Genomic DNA, 26494 nt, shown 5'->3' with positions numbered 1-26494 from the left:
TTTCCACTAAATTAATTAATCAAATTGCGACATCCGCCTGCGGGCCGTGCCCCCCAAGATCTTTCTGGGTCTGATCGCCTTCGCCTTTCACGCTGGCACCGCACACAAATCAATGCGAAAAAAGGTAAGCAAAGTAAAGGCTTCAAAGACCAAACTCGTTGCTAAAATTCGATATGAAGTAATATGCGCTGGTGTGGAGTGTGGGGTCAGGTGAAGTTGAGTGGGGTGGAGCTGACAGGTGGTGGTGCCTGTGCGTATTCGCATCTTGCGCCACATTCATTTAGAACAAGATTACGATTTTATTGCGAGTGGTCGTGGGCCAATTTTTGAAGTCGCCACCGCCTGCTCACGCACTTGGACAGCTCTCGACTTCTCCATGAGCGTGCCTGCTGTCCAGCATCGCCCAACCCATTCAGCAGCAGACATACATATATGTACATGTAAGTAGTCTCTATAAATAATAAGTTGTGTCTACTTAGCGACATGTACACACGAGTAGATCGTGTCCGATATAAGTCAAATGAAGGAGATTGGATTGAATTTGGATTGGGGAGGGAAATTACTAAATGGCACGACTTGGGTGAGGCTGGCTTCGGCGTGTTTGTAGTTGTACAGCAGGATAATTCCTTTTTAAAGTTTTTCTTATGATAGAATATTAGTTAAATCGATTAATCCATTTCCTGTCTGATTTCGGCGTGCGATGGCTATTTTTCGCTATTTGTAGATAGACCTGGGCGTGCCACTTCCTTTTCTAATCAATCGAATTTTATTTTAAAATCATTGCAATACAATTTTACGCATTTCTAAAATTTTTATTATCCATTTCAATTGCGGTTTGTTTTTGTTCTTGTTTGATTTTGGATTTTTTGAAATATCAAAAAGTTGCAAATAGATTTACATATTCACTGATTTGTTTGTTGTTTAGATTTTTCTTAAGTTTTCAAATGTGTTAACAATACGACGCACTACACATAATCATTCGTCCCACATATGAATTGTATATGTTAAAAAATTTAAGGAAATTGCTAGCACATTTCACTATGTAGAGGCTGAATAATAAATATTTTCATAATAATTGGCAATTTCGAAAAAGGTTCAACTTGCACTTTGCTTGTGCATTAAACCATTAATTCGTCATTTAAAAAAAATTTAATTATATTAAACACAATAAAAACAAAAAAGACGGATAAATGGTTTCAAGCACAAGCAAATCGTGCCAGTGAGGTAAACAAAAAAGCAAAAGCAGTTAACAAGAAATGATGCCATGGTTCCCAGCTGACTGACTGACACCGTGTGTCTCTCATTGCCTGAGGGAGAATGACAGCTTGGGCCTGGAATTGTTTTTGCCTAATATGACTTTTTGCTCTTCTTTGACGCGTTTCTCCTGCTCTTTGCGCATTCGCTGGCGTTCCTCGTCCATTAGACGCTGCTCTTCAATTATCGCTAAGCGTTCCTCGGCCTAAAACAACACAGAATATAAATAAGACAACTTTTCCAATGAATTATAATAATAATTGTTTATAGCTTACCAATTTTCTTTGAGCCTCTTCTATTTTACGATTATTTTCGGCCAAAATCTCTTCAAGCTCTTCGCGTTTTTGCTTTTCATCCTCCTATAAAACCCAAACAAAATTTCGTATTAATAAATCATGCCTAATCGTTTAGCCACAGCTTAGAACTATGAAATAGAAACAGTTTCTTGACATCAGAGATGCGATGCAAACTGTGCGAGAATTGGACGCACAGAAGTTTTGTGGTTGCAGGTATTTTTTTTGCTTGATGGGCCTGCAAATGCAGTAAATCTATTTTTATGTTTAACAATAAGTTACAAAGAAAATTTTGGTGAAAGTAAAAAACATTTAGTAGTGTCTAATAAAGAATGTTATAAGTAAGTTTTTCTTTTGTTTTTTTTTTTGATACAATATAATAGCACACAACATTAACAAATGTCTATTATTTCTAAATTGTTGGTCATTTCATTTATTTATTTTTTTGTTTTTGTTTTTTGCTACTTACTATTTAAATGGGTCATTATTCCAGTATAATGGCTAAATTTGTTTGGTAATTTTTGAATATTTTTCATTTTTATTTTTGTTTTCTTTTTTTTTGCTAATTCCATACACGTTTTTGGAAAAATAAAAAGCTTCAAAAACAAATATGAAAATCGCAAACTGGTCATGAGTATGTGGAAGAACGGCAATCCGGCTTAATAAAATATTACAGACAGATACAGGATGTGTTCTATAAAACTAAAACCTTGTCGAGTGAGTCTTAAACTAACTGCAGAGTCTTCTGGCGGTCGATCACAATTGTATATTGTTTTATATCGTTTTGTGTATCGTTTTATATCGTTATAGTTGATGGCTTATCACACCGTCCACGTAGTATCGTTTTCTTAGGACACTCACCCGTGTTTAGTCTTTGTTTTTGCAAGCAGCGTACAGATGGAACTAATTATTCGGCAGGCTCGAAGCCCGCCCCCACAACTAGACCACCTAACTATCGCAACTAACTTAGAAGAAAGCAAGACAGTACGCGAATCGGGGAACCTTTGTTTCAAGAGAAGAGTAGTGGAGAGAGGAGTTTGTGAGCAACCTTTGCTTATCTGTCCTTCCATGGACCAAGTGCTTCACAGCAGGGTTGGGTTGCTTTAATTCCGGCATGGGGGGCTCTGTGTGAATTGCTGGGATTTCTGTGTATTTATTGCGGGCTCTCGCGAGGAGAGTATCCCGCTGAATACGGTTTACAGAAAGCGTAGTATGCGCCCAATGATAACAACGGGTTACAAAAACCAATATGTACCAAAATAAAAGTTTTAAAATATATGAATGTAGGTAAAGAACAAACAAAAGATGAAGCTAAGAGTAAAAGTATGCAATACTTTTGTTTAGGCATCAAAACTGTGACACATGCGCGACACTTGGCAATGTCGTCATTTTGGCTTTTTTGTTGGTAGGAAAAATAAAAATTACAAAATTATTGGCAAGAAGATAGATGCGAAACCTGCCGCGGCGTTCCCAGGGGCTCAGTGCGGTTGTGTGTGTAGTCTTGTGGCGTATACAGGCGAGCTGAAAAATGCCAGGTTAGTGATGCAAATGGGTGGGGTGGGATGTTAGCCATGTCTACGCCCTTAAGCAGTTAAATATGAGGTGGGTTTGTGGATTGTGCAAATTATTTTAGATGATGGGATGAGGGCTTCGGAGTATTTTACAGATGCATGTACACACTCGCACACTGAGCCGTTGCTGAAAACGCCGCCAGAGCGATTTCTGGTGGCATTGTGAAGACGACTGTTTTTAACTGCTGTTTATGTTTGTTCATGTTCTCGGTAGTTGTTGTTTTGTGTGTAGTTTTCTGACAGTGATAGCAGCAGTCGTCCAGCGAAATCTGATTACGAGCACCTACCTCGCGACGGCGTTCTTCTTCGCGTATCTGCTCGCGCCGCCTCTCCAGTTCCAGCATCATTTCTCGCTCCATTTCGGCCTTGGCTGTCTCGACGCGACGGTTAACCTCTTGCTCAATCTCGTCGCGCCGCTTTTCGAGCTCTTCCTCCACACGCTTCTTGACCAGCATCTCAATACGTTTAGCTGCTTCCTCCTCGACGGTTTTTTGCTCAGCTTCTTTTTGTCGACGCTGCCGCTCCATTTCCGCAAGACGCTCTACCTGCAGCTGGTTTTGCTGCAATTGATTTTGGATATATTTCATGTAATCCCATTGTAAAAGTCATCCAGCTTACCTCATCCAGCTTCTTGAAGCGGCTGCGCTTGTGTCTACTACGCTGAGACTCATGGTCCGAGTATTGGCTGTCACCGCTCGATGAACTGGAACGTTTTCGAGGCTTCGATATAGACGGGGAACTGCGATATTCTGTGTGCCTGTCGCTGCGATGCCTCTCCCGTTCCCGGTCACGACGGCTATGGTGGTTCACCTCTGTTGATTTATCTCTGCCATTTCTCGTGCTGCTGCGCTCGTGGTCGTGGTCCCGATCCCGATTGTGAGACTTACTGCGTTTCTTGTGCTTGCTTTTGTGATGCCGGCGTTTTCCCGACGTGCTCGGAGTGCGTGAACGGGAACCCATTGCGAAATAATTGCAATTATTTCTATCACTAGCTTTATTGGAAGCTGCTTTCAGCTCACACAACAAAACAATCAATCTAATCAAATAAATTTATACAATTTTCACAATGCTCGAAAACAGTGCTGCTAACGTTGCTAGAATCCATTTTTCGGACAACCCTCTAGTGCTATTTTTAGTTGGTATTTTTTAGTGCTTTTCTTTAGTGTTGCACAACTTGCCCCACTTTGTTTATTTTGGTTTTTTTTTATAATTTAAATAGACTACAGGGGTTTTTCACGAGTAACAATTACTTCGTGGAACTTGTCTATCATCACTTGAAAGTCCTTGAAGCCCGCGCATTTCTTAGCCGCTTCCTTGCCCAGCCACTTCAATTCCGTATGCTCCTCGGAAAGAATAGGTTCCTGGTTTGGATTACGCAGCTCAGCCAGCCAATAGATAACGATCTTTGGCTCTTTCTTCACTTCATAATTAAGCGTTATTGGAGTGTTCTTGTCTATAATCAAGTCCTTTTCGTCATATCTGTTTATTTGTTTTGCATGTACTTTAATTAGATTTGTGTGCACATGTGAGGCATCATAAGCACTTACCCGGCTTCCTCTTTTGTTTCCCGCAGCGCTGTAGTGAAATCGTCCTCTCCGGGGTCTACATGTCCCTTGGGTGGGCTCCAATGAAAGCTGCCATAGGAGGCTTTCAACAATAAATACTGGATCTCCCCACAGAGACGCCGAAAAACAACAAATCCGGCAGCTTTTTTCATTTTCTTGCTGTTGATTGGCTTAGTGGTGGAAAGTTTCGACAGGTAATAACATGAAGAACATGGTGTTGAGAAACTGTTGGCAGTTATAACTAACAGTTTGAACTGATATCGCTTGAATGATCGTTTTGCAAATTAGATCTATTTTGTATTTGTTTTTAGAACAAATCAAACTCAACTTAACTAAGCTAATACCCAATTTCTAAACACATATAGTGACCTTCTTTAGATATGAATATGTTTCCTAACACTGCCCTTTTGATTTTGATTGGTTGAAAGTTGAAACGCCTAATAAGTCGGAAAAAAGTATTAAAAGTATTAAATTTCAAAGTACTTGGCGGGAAATTTGAGTTCAAAATTTTTAGTAACATTTGTACCAATTTCGCTGTAGCGATTAAATTAAAAAAAAAAGACAATACGTACTTGATTTAAAGCAATACAATTTAGAGGGAAAACAATAATTAAATTTAAAAATAATTTTAAAATTGAATTTTATTTAGTTATGTAATATAATACTAATTCCATAATACACACAGCACAGCAGTTCGTCCTTGCATAGATGCACTAGGCGAGTGTTTGTCAAACATGGTTTCGGGCATTTTTTATGTCCTGCCCTTTGTCTTGTAGGTAGCAAGCCGCAGTGTGTCGCATGTTGTTGCTGCGGGCCTTGCCGCAATGACCGCAGTGTCCTGGGAAATCCTGTTTGAGAAATCTTTTGAAGAATGACGGTTGTCCGTTGTCTTTGACAGAGTCAGAGTGCGCTAAGCAAGAAGATTGCATAGATGAAGAGTTGTTGTTGGTCTTTCCCTTGCTGGCATGTGTGTCTGTGCTGCCCGTCCTCAAGCCTGATGTTAAGTTGGGCTTTGGCAAAATTGTTCGGACATACATGGACCTCCCGACTTTTGGTCCCAACAATTCACCCGCCTCAGAATAGGCGCCAGCCTTTTCGGGTATTGGGACTCTGGAAAAAGAAGTGTTCGTTGCTTGTATGGAGGACTCCACACACAAGAACAATACTCCAATATCGGGCGGAAAATCGGATTTTACCCCCAATTATGGTGTAAAGATAGAAGAACTGCCCCGTTTCCGTTCGCTTTCCATTTCAGAAAAATAATAGAATTTCTTATCTCTTTAGTTGTGCGCGCAGTTTTTGAAAAGTTTTATTGATATCACTTAACATACATGGTCTCTACATGTTACATACACTTACATACTGTATACAAAGCTTCCTTGCTTCCAGAAGCTTGGTTGTATATATAAGGTCATAAGGTATGCAAACCAATAACCATTAGAAGTTAAAATACATAAAATTGATTTTTCAAACGGATGAAATTCTTGTTTTAGTGTCAAAAGTCCTTTGAGCTGGTAATATCAAATAGAACATCCAAAATCGAGACAAATCTTTTAAGATTCACTGCTTTGCACGTTAGGGTTGACAAATATTTAAAAAAATCATATCGGTGATATATTTTACTTGAAAATATATCAGTATAATATAAAATATATCACTGCAAAAATATCGATATATTTGATATATAAATTCAATTCCGTGCTCATCGGAAATAAATAACTCCCATAAATAGAACATAAACCGTATCTTATATGTTTTTAACATATTTAATCTTTATTACACTTGTCTGTGTTTTTAATTTAACTTATTCAACTATTCTTCGCTTTACGTACACAATTCTTTTGAGTAAGTGTTTATGGTTTTTGGTTCAAAACACCCACAGTACGAAAATCCTCCAGATCATGTTTCTATCTCGCACACCTCACAAAAACCACCACTGCTGCATAAATTGCACTTTCTTATTTTTCTAGAAAACTTTGAGAACAAATTCTTTTGCGGAGGTGGTAATTGGGACCAAAGCGCTAACCATACAGTCAACCCACTAACAAACACTTGCGGTGTCCGTGTAAAGTCGAGAAAACCCCAGTTTCCAGAGCTAAACGAATAGGGACGTGGGAGACATACACTTGTATCAGTGTTATATCGCAGCAATCTTGGAGCAAAATTCGGTGGCTCCAGCTCTTATAGTCTCTGAGCCAGACTGCGAGACGGATAGACATATTTCTTTAGTTACCGAACTTGAAATATCAACAAATATCGCAAAAATATATCAATATATTGATATTTTGGGAAAAAATGATGATATAAATATATTTTTATTTACAAAAAAATATCGATATATTGATATAATTTGGACAACCCTACTCCATGTGCGCAAAAAATTAATTCATTACATAAAAAAAGCGTAAAATTAAACTTACACGATGTACGCGCTACTTCGCCGCTTTGTGGGGACCTCTATCCCAACCAATCAGCTGAGATGTTACTCCTCCTTCACGCCGAGGGATGTGGTGCGGGACACCACCGATGAGGCCGGCACGCTGCTCACACGCTTTGCCAAACACATCGCGCTGGAGCGATACAAGGATAAGGAGCAGGTGCTGCCTCCAACGACGGTGCGCTATGCGGACTATTTTCCAATCACAGACGGTCGCTACTTCCAGCGATCTGTGGAGAAGACAGACGCCTCACAACTGCCAGCTCTGATCATTCTAGCCTCCAGCTATCGATCCAATGCAGCAGTTCCAATGTATGTAACCGCTCTCAACACATTGGATGCTCATGCTGTGGCACAGCTGGGCAAGATGGACACCTCAACGGTGCTTGAAACGCTGTACTCATTCCTTTTCCTTATACCAAACTGGCTCAAGCGAACGGACTTCCATCAGGAAGCAATGCGCCGGCTGGCCAAGGAGAGTTTCCATAACAACAAGGAGCGATTTCTGCAAGTTTGCTTCTACATGGGTCTGCAAAAGAAGCAGACAACATCGAACGACTTCCAGATGCTGCTGGAGGAGCACCTTCCAAGGCATTTGCCAGCTCTAACTGAATTGGATCTCGCTCTGATTAGCAATGCCGCCTACAAGACGTCTACCGTCATCACGGGCAGTGCAAAAGAGACTTATGACACAAATTTGGTCAATGCGGTGTTAGGCTTGAAGCTCACACCAGATAACTCTGCTTTGCTGATCTCTTTAATCAAGGCTCTGCGGCTGCAGCGTGTCCGAGACGAGCGTGTGTGCCAGCATCTGCAGCAAATTTGCTTGGACTCTGCTCAAATAACCCAAATAGAGCCTCGAGGATTGGGACACATTTTCGCCTTCTTTGCCGAACAACTTTGGGACCAAGAAGAATGCATGACCGTCGTTGTGGAGCGACTGTTGAGCTTGCTTAAGCCAGGCGACCTGAGAGCCAAGGATTTAGCCACATTTCTGTGGTCTAGCTCGCAGCTCAATTGTCAATTTTCCGCCGCACACCTGAGGCAGCTGGAGCTTGCTGCGCTGCGAAAACTCGATCATGGAGATTATAATTATTACCCAGACAATCTCGTAGATACCTGCCTATCCCTGTACACGTTGGGACACTACTCAAAGGATTTGATAGACGCCGCCGAAGAGCTAAAGGCCACACAGCATCGCTCAAAAGCACAACCCAAGGTGGACAGTCGTTTGACAGTCTTGCGTTCGGCAGTGGCCATTGAGCATCCATCACTGTCCAAATTGAAAACCGAACAAGTCTTCAAGGAGTTCAACCGCGCCCCTGGCTACTTGCTTAAGGAACGCTCGGACTTCACCAAGTATGCCGAACAGCTAGGCCAAGATGCTGAGGTGGAAGGCGTTGATTTAGTCTGCCCCATCAATGGCATCAATATACCCAGCCTGCGTGTGCAGACAATGGGCGATGAGGCGAGCGTGTACTTCGTTGAGCTACTCACTGCACAACAAACATTAAAGTTTAGCAAGAAGTCCACATCATTAATGCGCCTCAAGCAGCGCCTCTTGGAATCCTTAGGCCACAAAGTTGTTATGGTAGGAAGTCCTCCCATTAATCACAGCGATTAAGTCGTACTAATTGTTGTTCTTTATAGCTGCACTCTGGAAATATGGCGACCAGTGCCAAGGAGCTGCATACGCTGCTACAACCAAAGGTGGAGAGCATAGAGGCTGCTGAGGTCGTCAGCAACTGAATCGTGTGATATTGAGGCTGATTTTATATGTAGGCTTCATAGGCTAGTTACAGATTGTAGCTTTATTTAACAGTGTTTTTATGTACGTGTAAATATTATTTAAATATTAATAGCACTAAACAACAAATAATGTATAATACAAGGGAACGGGTTACGCGACAGACACACTTCGCTCTCATCGAATGGATTTAATCTTTGCCTTGAGTACGACATAGGAAGCGAATCGGAAAATGACAATCATTGCACACAGGGCAATGATATCATTCCAGAACTGATCGCCAGACATTGTAATCTCCTCCAGAAATTTCTTTGGATACCTGAAGGCACAAAATACAAATAAGTCTCCAGATTTACACCGAAAAAGGATTTATCTTTACCTGTAATGGCAATATGGCGCCTCATTGCACTCTAGCACCCCCCGATCTAGTCCGTAGATGGCAGATATAAAGCCCTCCAGGCCATATCTTAAATATGATATGTGACTGCCCCAGCGCAAGTAGCTGGGAAGGTCACGCAACGTCACGCCAAAGCCAGCAAACATCATCATGGGAATGGTAAGCACAGGAGCCAGGAAGGTGCCATTAGTCACATCGAACCACGCACCAATCATCAGCCCAAAGCTATGGCCCACAAACACTATCAGCAAACTGATGGCAAAGAACATCCAAAAGCGAACCCACTCCATGGGCTGGTAGCTCCACAAATAAACGATTGAGGTGAATAAAAAGCAACTGATGATCTGCAATAGAAAACTTGAGATAGCGATCTTGAGATGAATATTCCAATATATTACTCACCGATATGGGCAGATCCACGAGTGTCATGGCTGTATAGTAAGCTTTCATGGAGTACCAGCGGTTGAAGTGTTCCTTGATCAGAATGGACATCTCAATGGGGACTGTTAGAGGCGGTAAGGATTAACATCAATTATGGCTGATGAAAATGTTTACTTACAGGTTAGAACTGTTAACATCATCGTGGTCATGGAGTGGTGCATCAATATGGCAAAGAGCAAATTGTAATTATCCAACACACGCGATCCCTCGCGACCCGTGTGATCGTACATGGCACCGAACAGCAGCGCCACAGCTATGTTAACCCCAATGCGGAGATGTGTCATGGTCGTGTCACGGCGCGCCTTGATGAAGCCCCTGCGCAGCAGCACCGAGCACTGGTTCGCATAGCTGGTGTCCTCCAACGAGTGGCTCTTGGTGCGTTTGGGTATGGGATACTTTCGCATCAATGCCTCGGAGCGCAGCACCGAACTGGCATTGTTGAACCATGTCAGGCAGCTGCCATTCTCTGTGGCGCTTTTGAGTGTATCTATCTTGTCATAGCCATACTCCCCGCATGCCAGTTCGATGACTGAGGAGGGGAAATAAATGCTATAAATCTGTGCCTTCTTCTGCTTCTCTTTTACTTACTATAATCCGCTGGGTTGTGATACATGGGACAAGGCAGGTCCACTGCTTGCAGGAAAGGGACCAACTTCTCTGTGCCACCCTGGTAAACGCAGTTGCCTGATGACAGAACGTAGACCTGATCGAATATCTGAAATAACTTGGCCGTGGGCTGGTGAATGGTGCAAATGATGGTGCGGCCCTGGGTGGTCAGTTTCTTGAGCAACTCGAGAACCTTGGTGCAGGAGCTGCTGTCCAAACCACTGCATAAGAGGATGAGAAATGGTTAAGAAACAAGCTAAAAGTGGCAAAGGGTTAAAGATCCTACGTGGTGGGTTCGTCTAGAAACATGACAGTGGGATTATTGATCAGCTCCATGGCAATGGAGAGCCTCTTCTTCTGACCACCTGACAGGCGCATTGTGAGTGTCTGATCGTGATCGTACAGACCCAAGAGCAGCAGAATATCTTCGATCTGTAAAGAGTAAATCAAACATTCAAATCACTCCAACTTTTCTTCATTTAAACATCTTTCAGACTTACCCTGCTCTCCTTCTCCTCGTAGCTGACGGTATGACCCAATTTCAAGTCTGCGGCTATATGCATATTCTCGTTCACCGTCAACAGGGGCTGCAGACGATCATCCTGTGTTATGTAGCAGGACATGCGACGGAAGGAGGCTGCACAAAGAGAGGAGAGACCATTAGTAGGTGAATGTTTTTCCCATAATTTCCCCCACTACTTACGCAAATTGCGTCTGCGACCATTCAGCAATATGGAACCATCCACGCCGGTGGTTTTGAAACCGGAAAGTGCATCCAGCAAGGTGGACTTGCCCGCACCCGAGGGACCCATAATGGCCACAAGCTGACTGCCAGGAAACTTGCCACACACATTGTGTAAGATTTCCTTAGATCCTAAAAAGAGAAGAGAAGTGTTCAAAATGAAGCCATAATAATAGCAGTTATAGCAGCTTTTCTCGCTGTGTGACATCCCGAGTGCACTCGCCATTTTGGAAAGCCAGCTCATAGGGGCAATGGGTAACCGGTTCAAGCAACTACTTATATTCGAGCAATCCATCTGGAACTACATAACAAACTAGAATACTTCACCCATTTTACGATACACGTAGAAGCAAAGCATTGATGGATGTATCAAAGTGCATCTTAATTGGGTAAGTGACAGAGAAAAATGAATAAACTCGCTAGCAGAGGCAAAATTCAACTTCCTACAGGCATAATTAGTATAAAGAATTGTTCTTGGTGCCCTAATCAAGTTACCAGGGGGAAAACAATGTCGATATAGATATCATGTTCTTGTTGCTTATTTCTTTGGTTCTACATGGACTTTGAAATCGGCAAAAATGGCTTGTAAAACCCCCCGAAAGCGCTGTGATATCGAATTCAAAATACTCTTTCGCTTTTTGCATTGTGGAACGCTGTTTAATTTGACCCAACTTTCGACATGGACTCGTATGAAAAGGAAGGAAACTTATGAATGATTCGGCAATGGAATAGGAAGCGGGAAACGCGTTGACGCGGGGGCTAGTCGCTTATCTAATCAACTTTGAAGAACAAAGTTAGCGAAAGAGCACGGCAAAGCAGGTGTTTATGGCTGATTGGTATGTGAAGCCTAACCAAAATCAATAACCTTGAAAGACACTACTGCTTTACCATAGGATCGATCCCTAATCGTGGATATAAACTGGCAACTGGGAACGGTTACAGTAATTATTCTTTTTCTCCGAGTTGCCGCATAAGAAGTAGCCGCTGATCATAAACCGTATACAGTCATGTCCGCAAGCTATTATTAAATAATAACCAGTTGGACAATCTTATCGAACCATATCTTAGATCATGCGATCGTAGCTGAATGTGCCCTTACCGCGATTGAAGCCCAAGTTCACAGTCAGCGACAGCTCCTTGAACTCAATGTCCACAGGCTCGCGTGCCGGCAAATTGTTGAGGGCATCCGTGTCAAAGTGCACCTCCTCCTCGGCCACAGGCTCCAGTGGCGGCTGCTTGCTGGCCGCGGCACCATTGCTGTATGCCACTTGAGGTGGAGTTGGGTTAGCCGTAGTGCTGTTGGTGGTGCTGGTGGCTGTGTTCGTCTGACCATTACGCCAATTGCTCGCACTGCTCAACGGCACTGTGGTGACATTGTAGACTCGTCCAGAGTTGGCTTCTCCAATCTCGATGCCGAGCCCAATGCCAGCGACACCATCGCCGGCATTAAAGAACTGCTCCCGCGCTGTCGGCATTATCTTTGGTCAACTGCAAAAAAGAGATTCAAATGCAAACAACTTTGATTAATCCTCATGAATCCAATCCAATCCAATTTACAGCCATTCAAGCCAAACTTCCAAACCAAGGTGAATTTACTTCCAAGGTGACCCTCTTTACCACAGGGAATCTCTAACCCTTTATATGAGCGTGGTGAATAAGTGATTGGTCCTCCCTTGTTCGTAAATTAGCCTAGTTCCAGACCAGCCCGGCAGTTTATTGAGATTTTTCCCACAAACGGGTTTAACTGAGAGCGACTCATCATTTCGCACTTTGATCGAACGCTGACTGATTTCGAATCAAATCAACCTTTGAGGCTGTCCTCTCCTCTCCTCTCCTCTCCTCTCCCTTAGTTACTGATGAGAGGCTGCATCAAGTGGCTTCCTGTGAACAGAGACCGGCGCTGAGTTAATCCGAGGTTCATCTGATTCGGACTCTACCGCTGACGAGCGAAATGACGAAACATTTCAATTATCTCCAACAGCACCAATTAAATGTGCATTTACATAAGCGAAAATGTAGCACGCAGTTTACTCCACACACTTCGCATACAGCCAGAGCCATTAAATACGAGTAAGTACATTAAATGCCAGCACAGATTTTGCAAGGAGATCAAGGCACAGCCAGGGAGGCAATCAAATGCGAATAAAAATTAACAATAGTTGTGACAATTGCCGAATGCCCCCCATCTGCATTGATCTGCTACAATCCGATGGGATTATGGGATCTGATTCGGATTCAGATTGCAACAAAAGCATTGTTTAACGTACAAAATAATTGCAATCGTCGTGCAGTCGTTGTCGTTGTCGTTGTCGTTGTGACGAGGCCATAGCTGGTACTTCTGTTTCTTCTGTGTGTCATCTTTAACCCGCGGCATCTTATCGCCATCAGGGGCTATGGTGCGAAAACAAAAGCCACAGCACGCCCACCGTTCAGCTGGGACATTTACCTTTTGCATGGGGAGAGGTGAGCATTTGCTAATGAGGAACTGCACTTGAATTCGCGTAAACAGTTATCAGCCGTTCGCTGCAATTACTACACATGTCAATGCCCCAAGTAGAGACCCCTGTGAGTCTCTAGGGCTAAAACGTAGGGTGAGGCTAGACCTACACTACTCCAATGTGACGTTGACGAGTCTTAATCAGTTGTATTTCACTATTGATTGATACGAGTGCTGTGCTGTCTCTCTGTGCTGTCACGTTTTGCTGGACTTGCTGTTTTCTTGGACAGAGAACGACACCGAGTCTTATTTAGACATGATTTTCCTTTGTTCAGTCTTGGATTTACATTTCATATTTGCCTGTGACTACTCTGACTATCCCCACATACTTGTGTACACATTCTGCCCTGCTTGGCTATCTTCGGGTCGGCACCTCCCCCCCTTCTGAAAAATGTATGCTGGGAACAAGGTGAACTCACTTACAGGGTGACGTCTTCACCACAGGGGACCCATAGTCAATCTCCAAACCTCTTCTAGTCTATATGTTCGTGGTCAATAAGTTATTGGTCCGCCCACAAAGTCACCTTGTAAGAAAATTCACCTTGTGCTGGAGCTATTATATAAATTCTCTCTCGAAGTAGATACAGATAGTATGTGCACACATTTGTCTGTATGCCTATGTGCCGATGCTGACAACATTAAACATTGTTTTGTTTTGTATACTTTGCTCGCCTCACAAACCGGTTCATAGATCTTCGCCAATGCAGCTGGAGAGCACGGGAGCACGGGAGAAGTGAGAGATTCAAAGCAAAGAAAGCCAAACAACAGCTGTTCCCAGAGCAAATTAGAGCAACAGCAGCCCCCAAATCGATCGAAGAGATTAATGCTTGAGCTTTGTCTGAAGAAATCTCAAGAAATTGAAGGTACTCCTTGTATGAGTTCACTTCCACAGACGTCTGTGGGTTAGCACTTCTTCTAGCTGGAAGTTCCATGAGTTCAACCTTTTTTCATTTGCATCCATTGTATTCTATCCTTTGTATCCAAAAGGAGTGCTTTACTCCTCACTGATTTACACATAATGCCATTGATATTTGGCAAGCAAACACACTGATAAGGCCTGAACCTGAAAACGTATTCCCCCAAGCCACAATTCACAATTAATTAAATGTTTCTTGGGTCGTGCCTTAATTTATTTGTTTAATTTGTTTGTGTTTTGTATCGTTTTTTGTTAATATTTGTATATTTTCTTGTCCGCGCTTTCAGTGTTTTTTGGGGAATCCTTACCCGATTGAATGTCAGCAGGTGGTAAGATTTTCGTAACGGAACGGAACCCTTTCGGTTGTATCTACGGGTGTGAACTCGCGATTAATCCAATTAACCGGGGAGTAACAGCGTCTTCGGAGCGACGTACACGACTGGCGGTGCCAGTAAACACACAAATAATAATCCCCATCTAGTTGCGGGGACTGTTCAAACGCGTTCCCTCAGAATTCGAATTCCGGTAGAGTCCGATCGCCGAGCGGCCAGCTGACGACGACGACTCATACAAGACCCACACAAGCACACAAAGAACACGATCGAGCGTCTCAGCCTAGTGGAGATACACGCACACATACCGGAATCGTGTGCTGTGTGGGCTTTTGTCTCTGGCTGTGTGCGTGCGTGTGTGAGTGAAATGCAAGCTTTATCAGCCGAAGTCCGCAACGCCACTCGGCAGCCGCTGCTACTGCGCCTTGCCTAAGGCTTTGACGGTTACCTCTCTCTGTTGGCTTATATTTTGCATTGGTTATTAATGTTTTGCCGCTGTTATATTTGTCGTTTTCCTTCACTGATAAGAAGCTCACACTCTTTCGCTCACACACACACACACACAGGCACACTCTTGAATAACTGCTAACAACGCAGCTGATTGGGTTTTTGGTAGCACAATTTACAGCCCGATCGCTCGGGTCACAAGTCCACATATCGAATTACTTCGATTCTTCATTTATTATATGTTGTATGTGTGCAGTCGTATTGTTCGAAATAAAATGTTTTCTTTGCTGATGTTGGTTTCTGCACTGAATGGCATCAACAGCGTAGAACAATGCACAGCTCTATACGAGTCATGACATTATTGAGAAATTTTACAATGGTACTAAATATTTACATATTTACGTACGATCCACGGGTCGTAGCATGACTTTACCTGGTGTACCTGTACCCTGGGATCACTCTGTCCTCTGGGACGTGGTGAATTACTAATAACTAAGTTATTTCACCATGCTTTGGGATCTTACCACCTTTGTGTCTCTCTCAATTGATTCACCACTTTAAAATTATAACTAAATTGTTCGTCCTTTGTCCCGAATCAAAGCAGTAGCCATAATGACATATTTCTATGTTGGAGCGCCCTGCCCAAGCTCGAATGTTTCTTTCAGTTTTTGTTGTTTTGTTTAGTTTGTAGAACAAACTTGATTGATAAGTATTTATTTAGCTATTATCGTAATTGTTCCCTCATTACACAATCCATGAACCGACAGTCCGTCGCTGTTAGTACTATGATTCAATCCTCTGGGTTGGACTTTGAACGTTCTCTCGACTCTAGCTAAACAAAATCGAATTGATATTGTATGTTCCCAAGCTTAGTAATCGCAAAGTTGTATAGAGAATAATGGAAAGAAAAGAACAATATGAAATGAAATCGGGTTGAGCGATACGTCATGGACTTTTTAACTGTAGAAGTGCCATTTCGGAGTTTGAGCTGGTTCCGGCGGCTCGCGCCCCGATTAGCCTCGAGCACTTGATGACATTTTAGGGAACATTTCGGTAGGTTCCGGGCATGGGAGTGAACAAATCTCTGAGGGAAGTCAAATATGTGCTATAAATAACAATTTACATAAGTGTTTAATAGGTTCAAATATTGACTAAAACACAATCTGCATGGCTGTGAACAAGCAACTAACCAGCCAAATGATAAGATTACAATTTACGATCGTTCACGCCATACCTGCACACGCGTTAGTTATAGGAAATCGTAAATAAACCGCCTGGAAACGCATCTCTTTTGATTACATACAGGAAATCTTAGGCTAAATCCCCATTTTAATGCCCGGTTTAAGCGATTCGCAACAGCTCAGTGTAAGCAGTGTAGGAGCGAGAAAGCAAGCAGTGCAAGTACATTTCAAGTTTCATTCCAGTGCTGTCCATGTCCCCCACACTTTATCGTACCTGTATTTTCATGTACTGTCCATGTCGCTGTCGTTATGTTATGGTGCTGCTCTGCTAAAGAACCAAAGTCCAAACCAATGACGGCGTCTTTGAAATCACTTGATCGACGTCAACGCGAGTATAAGTATCGTCGCATTGTCGGGGGCGATCTGTGATGGTCGTGCGCTTTGCTATAAAGATAGCTTTCTCCATTGTTCTCACTGAACAGATAAGGCAAACGAAATGACTTTTGACTTGACACATGTCTGATCTGCAGCGCAACGGAAGTGATCCCTCTTGGCTTCCCTCTTGCAGTACTTTCACAACTCACCACACAAGCAGAGTTTCAATCCCGATTCCGGCTGGCGTGTTGGAGACACTTCCATGAAGCTTGCTTAACAAATTTCTCACACACCTGAAATTTTGCTCAACCGGAATGAAAGACCAAGGATGGTTACGGTTCAGCAAGATACAGGCGCGAATGAAATATGCCAGCACTTAAATCGAATAACAGGGAAAAGCACCAAAAACTTGTAGGGACACTTGGTTGAGTTGGTAGGAAGGAAGGAACCGCGACCGCAACTATTCCTAGCAACGCTCGGAGTTGAACTGATGCACGGAACGGTGCGGCAACCTCTAGGTAGTCTCCCACAATGTGCCACTTGTGATCGACCCGGAGCCGTGTGCCTCTGTCTATGTGAAACATTTCTCGCCGCTGCTGCCCCTGCTGCTGTTGGCCGGGGTTAGTCGGCATTAGAATTAGAGACTCGGAACAAAAGGAACTACTAACGCTGGTTGGCTGAGTGGTCGGCTGGGCTCGGCTAACTGGCTGAATGGAATTGTCAGGTGGGTGGGTTGGGTCCACTTGCAACAGCGGCGCATGCTTTCTAAGCGCCACCGTTGTGCCATGTTGTTGTGGGACGCACCCTACTAATACAAATAGCCAAATGGAAGCAGAACGACAGCTGACACCATCATGGAACGCGCCTTTTTAACGAGCGAAGCGACGAGACCCCACCTAGAATATAGAAACCGACCAGCACGGGGATGGAGATGGACAGAACTGGGCTTGGGGCTTGCCACATAATATGTAGCCGTTTATCATTGCACGAACGAGCCACAAACTCGTAGCTCTGGATCCTGTCATATATCCTGCCATTTAAGTGTTAAATGAAACTCGGAAAATGCATTTCCTAATTAAATTTGGAGACGAGGTGCAGTGCAGAAATTAGACTCTGGGTTAGGTCTATGCCACAAGAGAGTTTGCAGCTTCAAAATCATTAATGAAACATTTTAATGATGTTTTGAGGTAACCCATTAGTGCTCCAAAATCAAAGAAAAATTTAGATTCAGTTGGACATTGAGTGAAACTGGAATATCCCACATGTCGAGCACTTTAATGATTACCATCCCTTGCTAGCCATGTTTATTAGTCAGTTATATGTATCCACAGTCTGTTTTCTGTGGAACACACCTTCTGCCAAAGCCAATCCTTAAAAGTTTACCTAGGACCTGGCGGGGAGTCACCACACCCAGCCCAGTGGACGTGCCACATTTCGCGCCCCACAAGTTGCCCTTTTTTCAACCCACTCCCGCATGTTGTGCCCTTATGGCCGCACAGACACACACGAGGACGAAGGGCACGGAAATAAGGAAGCGCTTAATAGCTGCGGGGATGATCTGCGGTCATTAAAAGGGCGCGTCTCACATTAATACCAGCAAACACAGACACACGACGACCGCCTAAATGTCAGACCATTTCGATGGCAGTCCCAACAGAACTGGGCTTGGCCAGACATCTGGGTTCTTCTGATCTATTATCGCTAATTGAAAGTTAACAATTGTGATTCCTAAATAGGGTTTACATTCGAGAAAAGATCAGCAAATAGATTCAGAAATAGTAAGGATAAAGGCAGCTAGATTTCAGAACATATTCTAATGGTCCGCTTGGCTGACACACCCACCTGCTGGTTAGCCAGCAACCAAACTCCTCGACAAACACATTGACACACTGTGCTGGCAACGCTGACCATTGGCCAAGCGTTTGTTTATGTACAAGCCATGGTCTACATACATATATATAAAGCTGATCCCACCCTGTGGCCAGGCCAAGCCATCCGAATCAGCTTTTGTCTTGCCTGCATTAAAATCTAGGTGAGGGTGTGCCTTCAGCCTTTCAATGAAATTTAGTATCAATGAGTATGGATGGGGCCTCTGCCATTTACAAGCCAAATGGTTAATTTAAATGCAACTATTTAATTAATTTTGTGCTCCGCCTGCAACGATTTGTTTGCACGTAATTAAATCGACTAATTGAACGACAGTTTTTAGTATCAATTAGCCGCGGGCATGGGACAATGTTTAACAAATTAAAATTGAATCAACAATTCTTAAACTTAGACTACGTCCACTCCGGCTGGAGATGCTGCTCTGCTTGGGATTGGTTTCTTGGTTTCGTGGTTGGACTAGATGGTTGCGGTGGACCCACGGCCATGGGCAGGCGATCGCCCCAACGGCTGACTTTGGCACAGCTGTAGGCCGATCTAGAACAAGGAAACAGGCAGTAAGTATCGTGAGACAGGGGCGAAAACATGTGAACAATCATTTGGGGTACTTACTTCCCGTGCTTGGCCTTCGTGAAGATGACCTCTTGCAATTTTCCCTCTTCCGTGCAGAGGCGGCAAATCGCATGCTTTGACCGCACCAAGGTGGGACGCACAATGCGCGGCCAAGGGCGAGAGGTGTCTGAGACGGGGCCCTTCTTCAGAATGGCATAGCTGTAGAGGGAGGTGTGGCTATCGCCTGAGGAGTCGCTACTCAGTCGCAGTGGAGCGTATTTAATGGGGAAATTGCAGGGTGTTCGATCTGCCAGATCACTAAGGCGAGGACAACGTACATCGTGTGGGCACTGAGAGTGGGAATACATGGACTCAAATAACTGTGCGAAAAGTCATTTCAAGAGCTTACCGGAGCAACTGTGTGGCCTTGCAGTTCCTCATCGTTGACACGCAAGAGGAAACGTCTGGCTTCGTTGACCAGCTCGCTGCCACGTCGTGTTCCCTCCTCCGCAATGACCATGTAGCCATCGCACTTGCGCCACAGATTGAGCAGAACCTCTTCTCGCTGTGCCTTGTCCACCATCTCAAAGAGCGTGTGCGAAATAATGACCAAATCATATTTCGTTTCAATGGCTGGCAGAAACTGGCGATAGAACACATTTCGCAGAGAGATTTGCTTATTTTCCTGGCCATCCCGAAGTATCAGCTCGGAAAGTTCATTCATTTCCCTGGATCGATCCACATTGTAGTACTCGAATATGTTCTCCTTCCACAGCTCACTGGCCACCCACATGCCAGTGCCGACACCGGAGCCAAAGTCAAAGTAACTTCGAGGCTTAAAGTGGACATCCCGCTGGGCGAGCTCTGTGAGAATTCGCTTCAAGACCGCATACTCCTGGGCTCCTCTGGCCACTGCATAGACAATGGCTTCGTATGCACCGTACTCAATGCGCTTCCAGGCATAGGTGCGCTGGCTCAGGCGTTTGTTGATCTCCAGCTCTCGCTTGCGTTTCCAGCGATTCGCTTCCTCCTCGCTTAGCGCGGCCAACCGTTCCAGGGACATCTTTGAATTAACTTCCTCAACGATTAGTTTCTTTTTGTTTTCGATTTCCGCCAGTGTGGGTGGAGGATGGCGGGACTTGATGTACGAATTGAGCATCTGGCTGTCCTGCAAGACTTTCTTGACGGGATGGTCGCCTACAATCTGCCTCAGTGTGTCGCTCAATTTTTGCGGCAGCTCAAGTTGGTTGGGCTTGACGATGCCAGGATGCTTCCGCGGCTTCAATGTCGCTTGCTCCAGTCCGGAAATTACTGTTGGCTCCACATCAACGGCGATTTTACTTGTGAACCGATGCAGTCGCGGCGCGACATGCCCTCGTGTCAAATTTACTGTAAATTGCATTTTATTATTGTAACTATAAATGATGCAACATGCAGCACGCGTTTGCTTTGCCGGTGTTTTGTTTTGCGTACTAGTGTTGAAAAATGTCCGCAGAAATCAGCTGAGGGCTCACATACATACATACGTGTTTGCCTGGCGTTGTGAACCCCTCGAAAATTTACAAACTTTTGCGTGCAACAATGCTTATGCTTGGCATCAACAATGAATGAATACGAAGCACAGGTGAGTGTTTTCCTTATTTCAATCGGATTTTCCTAATCACATGCTTCCTTTCTTCAGTTGGTGGCTGTGGAGCAGGCGCTGAAAAATGCCACCGATGAGCAGCAGCGGGAAGAACTATCAGCGCTAAGAACGAATCTGCAAGAGCTCTTGGCCCTCACTCGAGAGACGGAAGCTGACCAAACTGCTCAACATGGAGACATCCTAGACGATGAGTTGCTGAGGCTAAAGAGCGAACTAAATGAACTGGAGGAGGCAGCTGCCAACGTTGGCCCCAAAAATGAGGACGAAGAGCAACAATTGGCGGATCTGCGCGCCAAGTACAATGCTCTAATAGGAGAAAAATGCTCGGCCCCTCACGAGCATAGCTGGGGAGCCGTGAGCTATCACAACGCGCTGATCTGTGGCGTGGACGATGAAGTAATCATCAACAGCAATGCCGTCCTAGACGTTCGGTTACGCGTACTCTACATAAATCCCACACACTGCGAAATGCTGCCCTGCAATTACTATCTGGAGGGAGAGTGCCGCTTCGATGAGATACGTTGCCGATATTCGCATGGTGCCTTGGTGCCCGGTGCCTCCATCAAAAGCTACATTCCCCCCGATTTTCCCAGGCTTGCTCGTAACTGCCCGGTGCTGGCCAAGATGCCAGATCGCCTGTGGCATCGCGGTCGTGTTCTATGCGCTAACTTTGTGGAGCAAACGTGTCGTGTGCGTTTAGATGGACAGGACCACAAAGAACGCGAGCGCGACTTTCAATTTGAGGAACTTTATCCACTGATTGCAGAAGAGGAAGATGGAATGACAAGCGAGGACAGCACCTCAAGCCAACAAGATGGCAGCAGTGACGAGATTGAATCGGATATGGATGACTTAGAGGCAGCGCATCGATCGCGCATGGTCGAATTAAGTTTATTTACTTTTAAGCCAACAGAAAAATTAGGCGCCTGGGAGCAGTACACACGAGTAAGTTTTTGAATGAACTTTTCAACTAACAGAATAATGATAATAAATGTTACAGGGAATAGGATCCAAGCTTATGGAGAAGATGGGTTACATTCATGGCACTGGACTGGGCTCCGAGGGCCGTGGTATTGTTACGCCAGTAAGTGCTCAAATACTTCCTCAGGGACGATCTCTGGACGCTTGTATGGAGCTGCGAGAGGCCGCCAATGGAGACAAAGACTATTTTAGCGTCGAACGAAAGCTAAAACGTGCCCAGCGCCGCCAGAACAAGGCCAATGAAAAGGCCTATGTTCGGGAGACCCAGCGCACGGATGTCTTTTCGTTTCTCAATGGGAGCGTGCTTGGCGGCAGTGGCAAGAGCGGTCAGCAGGCCGAGCAAGCAGCTAAGAACACAAAAGCAAGCGATCTGCAACAGCACTCGACAAAAACACTTAATGTGGAGACCGTGCGAGTGGCCGATGACATACGACGGAAGCAGAGGGACATTGCTAAGGTAAAACAGTCCCTGGACCGCAATGCTACCGATGTGCAGCTGCAGAAACGGTTGCATATGCAGTTGCAGAGCCAGAAGCAGGAGCTGGCCACACTGCAGGCCCATGAGCACAGACTCAGCAAAGAACAGAATACGCGTAAGAATAAAATGTTTGAGTTTTAATAAAGTTATCCCAAGAATTGGGGACGCAAAATGCCTCTGTCTATCTATGCATCCATCCTTAATATTATCTTATTTTACCTACAATTATATACTGCCAAATGCACCAGCTGTAATTATGGCGGTCATATATTGTTCTAGCAATGCCTGGGCCAGATGTGATCCATGCTCTACCGCCAGGGAATAGGCTGTCTCCCCGTTCTCATTGGCAGCACTCAAGTCTAAGTCTTTCGCCAAAAGTTCATTGCAAGTATGCGGATGATTGCCGGCAGCAGCGTACATTAGAGCTGTATTTCCCACAATGTCCATGTGTGAAGAATGTGCGCCACGTTCTAGGAGATACCGCACGATCTCATTGTGTCCTCCGGCAGCTGCCAACAACAGAGGAGTTACCAAGTCTGGGGCCGTGCTGTTTACATTTGCCCCAACTGCCAACAGCAATTGCACTGAGACCAGTTGCCCGTAAGAGGCAGCCCAATGGAGCGCCGTGAAGCCATTAGCATCCTTGTAGTCAATGTCTTTCAGCCTTCCTAGCTCCGCCGTCACCTGCTCCTCGGTAATCTCACCCTGACCCGCTCGCTCGTGAAAGGAGAGAGACACTTCCACGGGACAAAATGTGGCTTCTGTGTTGCCTCGCTGAAGATTAGTCAGGACGGTCGACTGGGGACGATAGGGCAGAAATGCACTTTTGCGCTTTGCATCCAGCAATAGCATGGAAGTGGGCGCCGCTCGCACGGACTCATCTTCGTCGGAATTTGTACTATTTTGCAATGTGTTCGCAGGCGCCACCATTTGTTGTAGATTTTAATCAATTTTAGCCTGTAATATACCAAAACACTAAACGGATATACCTACACCTCAATTAAACTTCAAAATATACCAAACAAGTATATGTTATTGTGAAAACGGTAACCCTGGTCTTGTTCTGTTTGGTTTTGTTTTCGTTTCTCTTTCAAAGTTTTTATTTGCAAATTAAATTATGTAAATTTAACCAGATTTGTCAGCAGCACTGTGTTCGTGTGTTTCGTAACAGGTTTCTATTGTGTCGCAGTATTTTTTTCTGCAAAAACGTCCCTGCACCTGTTGCGCCAAACAAATCATTTTCAGTGCAAACCTGCGTTTCGCCTTTTTTATGCCCTTTACTTGTACAAACAGTACTCTGAGAGAGAGAGAACTAGCTGCCTGCAAAATTTATTGCGTCGAAGTGGACTAGACCTCGCAGCAGCAACGCCAACTCACAAATATGGGCAATACGAGCTCAAAAGGCGAATCTGACGCCAGTGAACCACCTCTGGAAGGTGGGAAACAGAAACATCATCACAAATCCGCCACACAGTCATCATCTCACTCTCACAATGGGAGCTCGGACGGTGGCGCAGCGAATAGCGGGAGCGGCAGCGGCAGCAACAACAGTCTCAAGGTACAACAACAATCGCAAACAATGACCAGGTCGGCTTCTGGGGCAGATGTAACGGAAAAGTACTTGACGCAGCTGGTGCCAGTGGAGAAGCTGGCAGAGATCCTGCGGGAGCAGACGTCGGCCAAGTATGGAATCAATGGCATAGTGGCAGATGTCTTCGTGGTGAGTAATTTGCCATTAACTGATAAGAAGAACTCATTGATATACGCTGTTTTTCTTCCAGTCACAAGTCTTTCCACATTACGCCGATCTGGGCCATCGATTGTTCCAGCTAATGCACACGGCCTCCAAGGCCACGACGAAGCACTTGGGCACAGTCGCCTTTCGCCAGCAATGCGAGCGTTTCCTGGGCATCATGGACGATGCCAAGACCCTTGAGTGCTACATAAAGATGTACGCGCAGGAAGACAATTCAGATTTCATAGATAAGACGGGTGTGACTAGACTTCTTCACATTTGCTATACGATAGCCATGCAGCATTCTGGCAACGCAGTGCTCTGTACAGCCATTAATCGCACATTTGGCTCGGTCACCAAGTCCATATTTCTGTGCCACGACAGCCTCAGTCTGGGCTACGTGTGCCGCTGGTTTGAGCAGAACCTAATCCGTCTTGTGCTGCTCGTCCACAAGTATTGCGTGCACACGCTATCCACCGCCTATCGCGGCCTCGAGCAAACGTCACTATCCTGCGGCATTGAGCTACAGACTCCGGTTTTGGAGCAGCGCAATCCTTTCACTGATACAACGGATCACAGCGGAATTGGTTCGAACTTCTCGGACTCTCTGATGCCACTGTCACAAGCCTGGCTCTTGGCTGGCGCTTTGCCCCCACTCTATTCCAAGCCACAAACCATTGCGCCATCGCCAGCTAACAAAGCCAACAACAGCGCCTCGTCAGCCGTCCAAATCTTCAAGGAGAAACTTTCAATGATGCCATCCCACTGGACGCTGCTGTATGATTCCAACGAGCATGGAGTGGGTGCCAATCGCTTCTTGCACCACGTTCTCGGCTATCGTGGGCCAACGCTCGTACTGCTCCACACAAAGGACGAGCAGACCTATTGCGTTGCGGCACCCAGTGAATGGAAGGAGACACACTTGTTTGTGGGCGGTGAGGGCAGCTGTGTCATCCAACTGTTGCCCAAGTGCGTATCGCAAAAGAACGCGTATCCCTTGAACGCTTTTTTAACCATTATTCCATTGCAGATTTGTGATACTGGAGAAGAAGCCCAATATCCTCTACTTGAACACCAGCATACGAGGTTATCCCAAGGGATTGCGTGCCGGCGCTGATCCTCGCAAGCCCATCATAGCTGTCGATGAACATTTTGAAAATGTTGACTGCAAGGGCTTGGCTGCTGGTCTCATTTCCATAGAGGTGATCACTTTTCAAGTGTATATTTTTCTGTACTTTAATCGTATTCGTGTACAAAAAGCCTTATTTAACACAGTATATATATGTGTATATGCATATATGTATGGGTATATGGTGTAAAATTCATAGACGTACATATAAACGGCGTAATTTCCAGTCTAAGCAGTTAAAAACAAAACACACTTTGCTGCCCAAAAGTGTGTTTTTACGATGCAGTTTCAATTTAGTCTACATTTCTCATTACCCAACAACCAATTTACCAACAACAAGAACTACACGGTGCTTCCCGTCTTCTTTTCCATCTCTCTCGACAGGTGTGGGGCTGCGGCGACAAATCATCACGTGAAGTGCAATTGGACATTAAGAAGTGGCAAATCAAGGAGGCCGAGAGACAGCGAACAGTCAAGCTTACAGCCGCCGACTGGATGGATCATCCAGACCGATATCTACTCGAGTTGGGCGGCAGGCAGAACTATAACAATTAATACGATTTCCTTTTCTGCTACTACTGCAGCTGCGTGTATGTGGGCATGCATAGTATATGTATATTTATATATTATGTGTCTGCCCAAAAAGCAATTCACCAAGCGTCACGTCACGTCGAAATTTACTGGGAATTTCTATTACAATTATTATTCACACACGTAGCACAAGAAGTAATCACTGGACTGAATTTGTTTTTAATTGATGTTGATTGATATTCGGTTTTACTTGTTTTTTCTTTCCCCCCTCTACTGTATTCCATTTTGATTTATGTTCGTATCCGTGAATTCCGTCTATGCTTTTAAATGTATTTGTCTACTGTCTAGCCTGTACTTATAGCTGGAGTCCATCTATCCATGTCTCCGTCAGTTCTGTTTTTGTTCTACATCTTTGTTTTAAATGATAAAATGCAAGTATTATGAAAAAGGCCTAGAAATGATAAATGCTTAAAATAAATGTTACAAACAAATATGGCTATTGGTTCTCTGATATTTTACCCCCGCACGTTATCAGCTACAAAACGAAATCAGTGCGGATAAGTGTCTGTATCTTCGCGGTTTTAGTGGACGATAAGAGAAAATTTAGATAAAAGCAGCAGAGTCGACATGGCTGAAGGGAATGTCATTCAAAAATCAGTAAATTTAGACATGTGGGAATGTATAAACAAGTTAAAATTAAACAAATATTCACTTTCAATTGGGTAAAACGCAAATTAAAAATCAATAAAGAATACAAT

At 44.4% G+C, this 26494-nt stretch overlaps 8 protein-coding genes and 1 long non-coding RNA gene across 9 annotated transcripts; 4 read left to right on the top strand and 5 right to left on the bottom strand.

Moving 5' to 3' along the window:
- Positions 1–869: 869 nt before the first annotated feature.
- LOC117587850 (UPF0430 protein CG31712) lies at positions 870–4232 on the bottom strand. Its single transcript, XM_034278817.1, has 4 exons — positions 3737–4232; positions 3406–3678; positions 1530–1613; positions 870–1459 (listed from the first exon to the last, which is right to left on the bottom strand). The coding sequence occupies exons 1-4, from the start codon at positions 4076–4078 to the stop codon at positions 1301–1303; spliced, it is 858 nt and encodes a 285-aa protein (XP_034134708.1). The 5' UTR covers positions 4079–4232; the 3' UTR covers positions 870–1300.
- A 10-nt stretch (positions 4233–4242) lies between these two features.
- LOC117587856 lies at positions 4243–26370 on the top strand. Its single transcript, XR_004574082.1, has 3 exons — positions 4243–4253; positions 11520–11523; positions 26128–26370. It is a non-coding gene; the product is annotated as an uncharacterized LOC117587856 (long non-coding RNA).
- Positions 4316–4871, bottom strand: LOC117587855 (bis(5'-nucleosyl)-tetraphosphatase [asymmetrical]). Its single transcript, XM_034278822.1, has 2 exons — positions 4666–4871; positions 4316–4597 (listed from the first exon to the last, which is right to left on the bottom strand). The coding sequence occupies exons 1-2, from the start codon at positions 4833–4835 to the stop codon at positions 4339–4341; spliced, it is 429 nt and encodes a 142-aa protein (XP_034134713.1). The 5' UTR covers positions 4836–4871; the 3' UTR covers positions 4316–4338.
- Positions 7041–9009, top strand: LOC117587845. The gene is made up of 2 exons (XM_034278810.1): positions 7041–8711; positions 8771–9009. The coding sequence occupies exons 1-2, from the start codon at positions 7107–7109 to the stop codon at positions 8867–8869; spliced, it is 1704 nt and encodes a 567-aa protein (XP_034134701.1). The 5' UTR covers positions 7041–7106; the 3' UTR covers positions 8870–9009.
- LOC117587844 (ATP-binding cassette sub-family G member 4) lies at positions 8902–14970 on the bottom strand. The gene is made up of 10 exons (XM_034278808.1): positions 14775–14970; positions 12153–12541; positions 11015–11185; positions 10812–10948; positions 10598–10743; positions 10294–10532; positions 9824–10234; positions 9667–9767; positions 9247–9608; positions 8902–9186 (listed from the first exon to the last, which is right to left on the bottom strand). The coding sequence occupies exons 2-10, from the start codon at positions 12526–12528 to the stop codon at positions 9045–9047; spliced, it is 2085 nt and encodes a 694-aa protein (XP_034134699.1). The 5' UTR covers positions 12529–12541; positions 14775–14970; the 3' UTR covers positions 8902–9044.
- LOC117587849 (methyltransferase-like protein 17, mitochondrial) lies at positions 18916–20703 on the bottom strand. Its single transcript, XM_034278816.1, has 3 exons — positions 19647–20703; positions 19298–19587; positions 18916–19222 (listed from the first exon to the last, which is right to left on the bottom strand). The coding sequence occupies exons 1-3, from the start codon at positions 20637–20639 to the stop codon at positions 19081–19083; spliced, it is 1425 nt and encodes a 474-aa protein (XP_034134707.1). The 5' UTR covers positions 20640–20703; the 3' UTR covers positions 18916–19080.
- LOC117587848 (zinc finger CCCH-type with G patch domain-containing protein) lies at positions 20731–22513 on the top strand. Its single transcript, XM_034278815.1, has 3 exons — positions 20731–20861; positions 20919–21827; positions 21883–22513. The coding sequence occupies exons 1-3, from the start codon at positions 20841–20843 to the stop codon at positions 22480–22482; spliced, it is 1530 nt and encodes a 509-aa protein (XP_034134706.1). The 5' UTR covers positions 20731–20840; the 3' UTR covers positions 22483–22513.
- On the bottom strand, positions 22458–23309 carry LOC117587852 (DNA-binding protein RFXANK). Its single transcript, XM_034278818.1, has one exon. It carries the CDS (start codon positions 23269–23271, stop codon positions 22567–22569), a length of 705 nt encoding a protein of 234 aa, XP_034134709.1. The 5' UTR covers positions 23272–23309; the 3' UTR covers positions 22458–22566.
- LOC117587847 lies at positions 23420–26227 on the top strand. Its single transcript, XM_034278814.1, has 4 exons — positions 23420–24061; positions 24123–25045; positions 25107–25278; positions 25590–26227. Exons 1-4 carry the CDS (start codon positions 23723–23725, stop codon positions 25758–25760), a joined length of 1605 nt encoding a protein of 534 aa, XP_034134705.1. The 5' UTR covers positions 23420–23722; the 3' UTR covers positions 25761–26227.
- Positions 26371–26494: the final 124 nt, after the last annotated feature.

This window comes from Drosophila guanche, unplaced genomic scaffold (genome assembly GCF_900245975.1).
Source record: "Drosophila guanche unplaced genomic scaffold, DGUA_6, whole genome shotgun sequence".
Classification (NCBI taxonomy): domain Eukaryota; kingdom Metazoa; phylum Arthropoda; class Insecta; order Diptera; family Drosophilidae; genus Drosophila; species Drosophila guanche.
This window is presented reverse-complemented; position numbering and strand designations above follow the sequence as displayed.

Excerpts from the sequence above, each read along its gene's own strand:
- LOC117587850 (XM_034278817.1), bottom strand. The coding sequence starts at position 4,078 with ATGGGTTCCCGTTCACGCACTCCGAGCACGTCGGGAAAACGCCGGCAT. Across the intron at positions 3,679-3,736 it reads GCTTCAAGAAGCTGGATGAG|CAAAACCAGCTGCAGGTAGA; the intron begins GTAAGCTGGATG and ends AATCAATTGCAG. Across the intron at positions 1,460-1,529 it reads AAGAGGCTCAAAGAAAATTG|GCCGAGGAACGCTTAGCGAT; the intron begins GTAAGCTATAAA and ends GTGTTGTTTTAG.
- LOC117587855 (XM_034278822.1), bottom strand. The coding sequence starts at position 4,835 with ATGAAAAAAGCTGCCGGATTTGTTGTTTTTCGGCGTCTCTGTGGGGAG. Across the intron at positions 4,598-4,665 it reads GAAACAAAAGAGGAAGCCGG|ATATGACGAAAAGGACTTGA; the intron begins GTAAGTGCTTAT and ends ACAAATAAACAG.
- LOC117587845 (XM_034278810.1), top strand. The coding sequence starts at position 7,107 with ATGTACGCGCTACTTCGCCGCTTTGTGGGGACCTCTATCCCAACCAAT. Across the intron at positions 8,712-8,770 it reads TAGGCCACAAAGTTGTTATG|CTGCACTCTGGAAATATGGC; the intron begins GTAGGAAGTCCT and ends TGTTCTTTATAG.
- LOC117587844 (XM_034278808.1), bottom strand. The coding sequence starts at position 12,528 with ATGCCGACAGCGCGGGAGCAGTTCTTTAATGCCGGCGATGGTGTCGCT. Across the intron at positions 10,744-10,811 it reads ACGAGGAGAAGGAGAGCAGG|ATCGAAGATATTCTGCTGCT; the intron begins GTAAGTCTGAAA and ends TACTCTTTACAG. Across the intron at positions 9,187-9,246 it reads GCGCCATATTGCCATTACAG|GTATCCAAAGAAATTTCTGG; the intron begins GTAAAGATAAAT and ends TTGTGCCTTCAG.
- LOC117587849 (XM_034278816.1), bottom strand. The coding sequence starts at position 20,639 with ATGCAATTTACAGTAAATTTGACACGAGGGCATGTCGCGCCGCGACTG. Across the intron at positions 19,588-19,646 it reads AAGGCCACACAGTTGCTCCG|TGCCCACACGATGTACGTTG; the intron begins GTAAGCTCTTGA and ends TCCCACTCTCAG. Across the intron at positions 19,223-19,297 it reads ACGAAGGCCAAGCACGGGAA|ATCGGCCTACAGCTGTGCCA; the intron begins GTAAGTACCCCA and ends TCCTTGTTCTAG.
- LOC117587848 (XM_034278815.1), top strand. The coding sequence starts at position 20,841 with ATGAATGAATACGAAGCACAG. Across the intron at positions 20,862-20,918 it reads TGAATGAATACGAAGCACAG|TTGGTGGCTGTGGAGCAGGC; the intron begins GTGAGTGTTTTC and ends TCCTTTCTTCAG. Across the intron at positions 21,828-21,882 it reads CCTGGGAGCAGTACACACGA|GGAATAGGATCCAAGCTTAT; the intron begins GTAAGTTTTTGA and ends TAAATGTTACAG.
- LOC117587852 (XM_034278818.1), bottom strand. The coding sequence starts at position 23,271 with ATGGTGGCGCCTGCGAACACATTGCAAAATAGTACAAATTCCGACGAA.
- LOC117587847 (XM_034278814.1), top strand. The coding sequence starts at position 23,723 with ATGGGCAATACGAGCTCAAAAGGCGAATCTGACGCCAGTGAACCACCT. Across the intron at positions 25,046-25,106 it reads GTCATCCAACTGTTGCCCAA|ATTTGTGATACTGGAGAAGA; the intron begins GTGCGTATCGCA and ends ATTCCATTGCAG. Across the intron at positions 25,279-25,589 it reads CTGGTCTCATTTCCATAGAG|GTGTGGGGCTGCGGCGACAA; the intron begins GTGATCACTTTT and ends CTCTCTCGACAG.